The sequence below is a fragment of the Drosophila innubila genome, unplaced genomic scaffold (assembly GCF_004354385.1).
Source record: "Drosophila innubila isolate TH190305 unplaced genomic scaffold, UK_Dinn_1.0 42_U_U, whole genome shotgun sequence".
NCBI lineage: Eukaryota > Metazoa > Arthropoda > Insecta > Diptera > Drosophilidae > Drosophila > Drosophila innubila.
The window spans coordinates 940-5,144 of NW_022995673.1; the positions used below are offsets into that span (position 1 = coordinate 940).

General features: G+C 47.8%; 1 protein-coding gene across 1 annotated transcript; it reads left to right on the plus strand.

Moving 5' to 3' along the window:
- The first annotated feature begins 483 nt into the window (after positions 1-483).
- On the plus strand, positions 484-4,170 carry LOC117793243 (DNA-directed RNA polymerase I subunit RPA2). The gene is made up of 3 exons (XM_034633530.1): positions 484-635; positions 694-2,193; positions 2,270-4,170. Exons 1-3 carry the CDS (start codon positions 558-560, stop codon positions 4,067-4,069), a joined length of 3,378 nt encoding a protein of 1,125 aa, XP_034489421.1. The 5' UTR covers positions 484-557; the 3' UTR covers positions 4,070-4,170.
- The last annotated feature ends 35 nt before the right edge of the window (positions 4,171-4,205 follow it).

Sequence of the window (4,205 nt, forward strand, 5' to 3'; positions counted from 1 at the left end):
GCACTTTACAGTTTTTAAGGGATGCACTTTTTATTTGGCGCGCAACCTGTTGACTTTTCTGCAAGTACTTTCGTTGGCTGAAGGTAACGGCCAAAAATTTAAACACCACAACGTCATTAATGTGCAAGCTTCCAACCTGCATATGAAACATTGTGACGTCACACCTAAAACTACGTTCGTGACCTTGTAGAAGAGTATACCTCGTCAGCTGCGTGCAAGTACTTTTCGCATGAAGGTAACAGTCAAATTTGTACGTCATACAAGTGATGCCGATATGTAAATTAACAAACTAATTTCTGATTTATTTTGATTATTTTAATAATCTAACTTAATAATTTATATTTTTTAATGTGTGTTGCTGTAACGATTCGCAGCACTGGTGACGTCACATTGCTGCTTAGGCACACGAAACCTTCTAAAATGCAGGCTGCATGGACTGCAACGAGTTGGCAGCACTGCCGATATACGTTCGATTGCTATCGATTACTTAGCCAGCACGTGCAACGGCCAGAGTAGTTTAATTTTGTTTACATTTTTTACCTAAGAAAAACTGAATAATGGACAATATGAAAGAATATCCAGAGCTAACAAATACGCGGCCTGAATTCAAAAAAATACCCAAGTCGCTGAATAAGGTAAGCAGTGAATGCAAGTGGGAAACAGTATTGAAAGTCAATATTTTTGTATGGACAGCATTTGGCGAACTTGGGAGCACCACATGTGGATTCATTTGATGAGATGCTGAGCGTGGGCTTGGACAATGTAGTGAAGCACATGGTGCCACAGCAATTTCAAACACCTGCGGGCGAACAGATTAGCGTGCATGTGGAGAACATATGGATTGCCAAGCCATCGGTGCCGCTGGACGTGATTGATGTGCGCACCCGTGAAATCTATCCAACGGATGCACGTCAACTGCACGCGTCGTATTCCGGCGTGTGCACAATACGTCTGGGCTGGAGTGTGAATGGACTGGAGAAGTCCGCGATTAACATGGATGTCGGGGAAGTGCCAGTTATGTTGCGCTCCAGTGCCTGTAATCTGCACAAAGCGACGCCGGAGCAGATGGTGCAGCATGGCGAGCACGACAGCGAGTGGGGAGGCATCTTTGTGATCCGTGGCAACGAGAAGATCGTACGCATGTTGATTATGACACGTCGCAATCATCCGATTTGTGTAAAACGCTCCTCGTGGAAGGATCGTGGTCACAATTTCAGTGAACTGGGCGTTATGGTGCAAACGGTGCGAGATGATGAGCTGTCTCTGACAAATGTACTGCATTATCTGAACAATGGCACCGCTCGCTTCATGTTCTCCCATGTGAAACGTTTGTCCTACGTGCCCGTTTGCCTGATCCTCAAGTGTCTGATGGATTACACCGATGAACAGATCTACAATTGCCTGATTCAGGGCTATGAAACGGATCAATATTACCTGAGTTGTGTGCAAAGCATGCTGCGTGATGTGCAGAATGAAGGTGTCTATACTTCAGCTCAATGTCGCTCTTTTATTGGCACACTATTCCGCTCCCGCTTTCAGGAGGTGCCCGCTTGGCTGCCGGATGAGGCGGTCACAGATTTTATAATGCGGGAACGCATTATGGTGCATCTGGAGACGAACGAGGAGAAGTTTCAGCTGATTGTGTTCATGGTGCAGAAACTGTTTCAGTGCGCTCAGGGCAAGCACAAAGTGGAGAATGTTGATTCGGCAATGATGCAGGAGGTGCTGCTGCCGGGACATTTGTATCAGAAGTATCTGGGTGAACGCATCGAAATGTGGCTCCTGCAGCTGCGCAAGTGTCTACTGAAGAAGCTTAACACACCCGATTCCCTCCTCAGCAGCAGCCTCTTGACACAGTGTATGCGTCAAGCTGGCGGCGTTGGACGCGCCATTGAATCCTTTCTGGCCACGGGCAATGTGAACTCACGCACTGGCCTCGGCTTGATGCAGAGCAGCGGTCTCGTCATCATGGCCGAGAACATTAATCGCATGCGTTACATGTCCCACTTTAGGGCCATTCATCGTGGCTCCTATTTTACCACCATGCGCACCACTGAGGCCCGCCAATTGCTGCCCGATGCCTGGGGATTCATCTGTCCCGTGCACACGCCCGATGGCACACCTTGTGGTCTGCTCAATCACTTGACACTCACCTGCGAGCTGTCCAAGCGACCCGATCCCAAGCTGGTTCAAGTGAGTATCAAACGTTATCAATGTGTCAATCTCTTATTTTCCTTCGTTATTTCATTCTTATTCAAATTTTTCGTAGGCTATTCCCGGCAAGCTTTTTGAGATGGGCATGTTGCCGTTGACGCACCACAATCATCCGGATGCCAAGCTATATGTGGTGTTCCTCGATGGCAAACACTTGGGTCACATTTTCCAGACGGATGCCAGCAAGATAGTCGAGGATTTGCGCTATGCGAAAATCTCTGGTGAAGTGCCCGCAATGATGGAGATTGGCTACATACCCTACAAGAAGAATGGCCAATTTCCGGGTCTATTTCTATCAACGGGTCCGGCACGAATGATGCGTCCGGTGTGGAACATCAAATGGAAGAAGGTGGAGTACATTGGCACACTGGAGCAATTGTATATGGAAATAGCGATCGATGAGAAGGAAATCTATCCCGAATTCACAACACATCTCGAACTGTCAAAGACGCACTTTATGAGCAATCTGGCGAATCTGATTCCCATGCCGGATTACAATCAATCGCCACGTAACATGTACCAGTGTCAGATGGGCAAACAAACAATGGGCACACCATGTCTCAATTGGCCCAAACAGGCGGCCAACAAGTTGTATCGCCTGCAGACGCCAGCAACGCCTCTGTTTCGACCCGTGCACTATGATAACATTCAGATGGATGACTTTGCCATGGGCACCAATGCCATTGTGGCTGTCATTTCGTACACTGGCTACGATATGGAGGATGCCATGATTATCAATAAGTCGGCCTATGAACGTGGATTCGCCTATGGCAGCATCTACAAGTCCAAATTTGTTCAATTGGCCAAGAAGCAAAGCTATTTTGCACGTCATCCCCATATGCCAGAGTTGGTCAAGTATCTGGATACGGATGGTTTGCCGCATCCGGGTGCTAAGCTCAGCTATGGCTGTCCACTTTATTGCTATTTCGATGGTGAGGTCTCCACATTCAAGGTGGTCAAAATGGATGAGAAGGAGGACTGCATTGTGGACAGCATACGGCAATTGGGCAGCTTTGACTTGACGCCAAGGAAGACGGTGTGCATTGCACTACGTGTCGCACGTCCGGCGACAATTGGCGACAAGTTCGCCTCACGTGCCGGACAAAAGGGCATTTGCTCGCAGAAATATCCAGCCGAGGATTTGCCCTTCACCGAATCGGGTCTGATACCAGACATTGTGTTCAATCCACATGGTTTCCCCTCGCGTATGACAATCGCCATGATGATCGAGACAATGGCGGGCAAATCGGCTGCCCTTCACGGTGGCGTCTATGATGCGACACCGTTTCGCTTCTCCGAGAATAATACGGCCATTGATTATTTTGGCAAAATGCTGGAAGCCGGCGGTTACAATTACTATGGCACGGAACGTCTCTATTCCGGTGTCGATGGTCGTGAAATGACGGCGGATATATTCTTTGGCGTTGTCCACTATCAGCGACTGCGTCACATGGTCTTTGACAAGTGGCAGGTGCGATCCACGGGCGCCGTCGAGGCGCGCACTAATCAACCCATCAAGGGACGCAAACGTGGTGGCGGCGTTCGTTTTGGTGAAATGGAACGCGATGCTCTCATATCGCATGGTGCCGCCTTTTTGCTGCAGGATCGTCTATTTCACAACTCGGATAAGACGCATACGTTGGTCTGCCACAAATGTGGCAGCATTTTGGCGCCACTGCAACAGATTGTCAAGCGGAATGAGACGGGCGGATTGTCATCCATGCCGGAAACGTGTCGCTTGTGCGGCGACAACAGCGGCGTCTCCATGATCGAAATCCCATTCTCCTTCAAGTTTCTGGTCACCGAGTTAAGTTCGGTCAACATAAATGCCAGATTCAAGCTGAATGCGATCTAAGCATCTAACTAGACGTTATTCAATTGTTGACATCCCTATAACTGTCCTGATATAATTATATATATATTATATATTTCTAATAAAGTTAACTACAATGATAACATTTCTTGTAAACATTTTTTCAATAACTTTGATC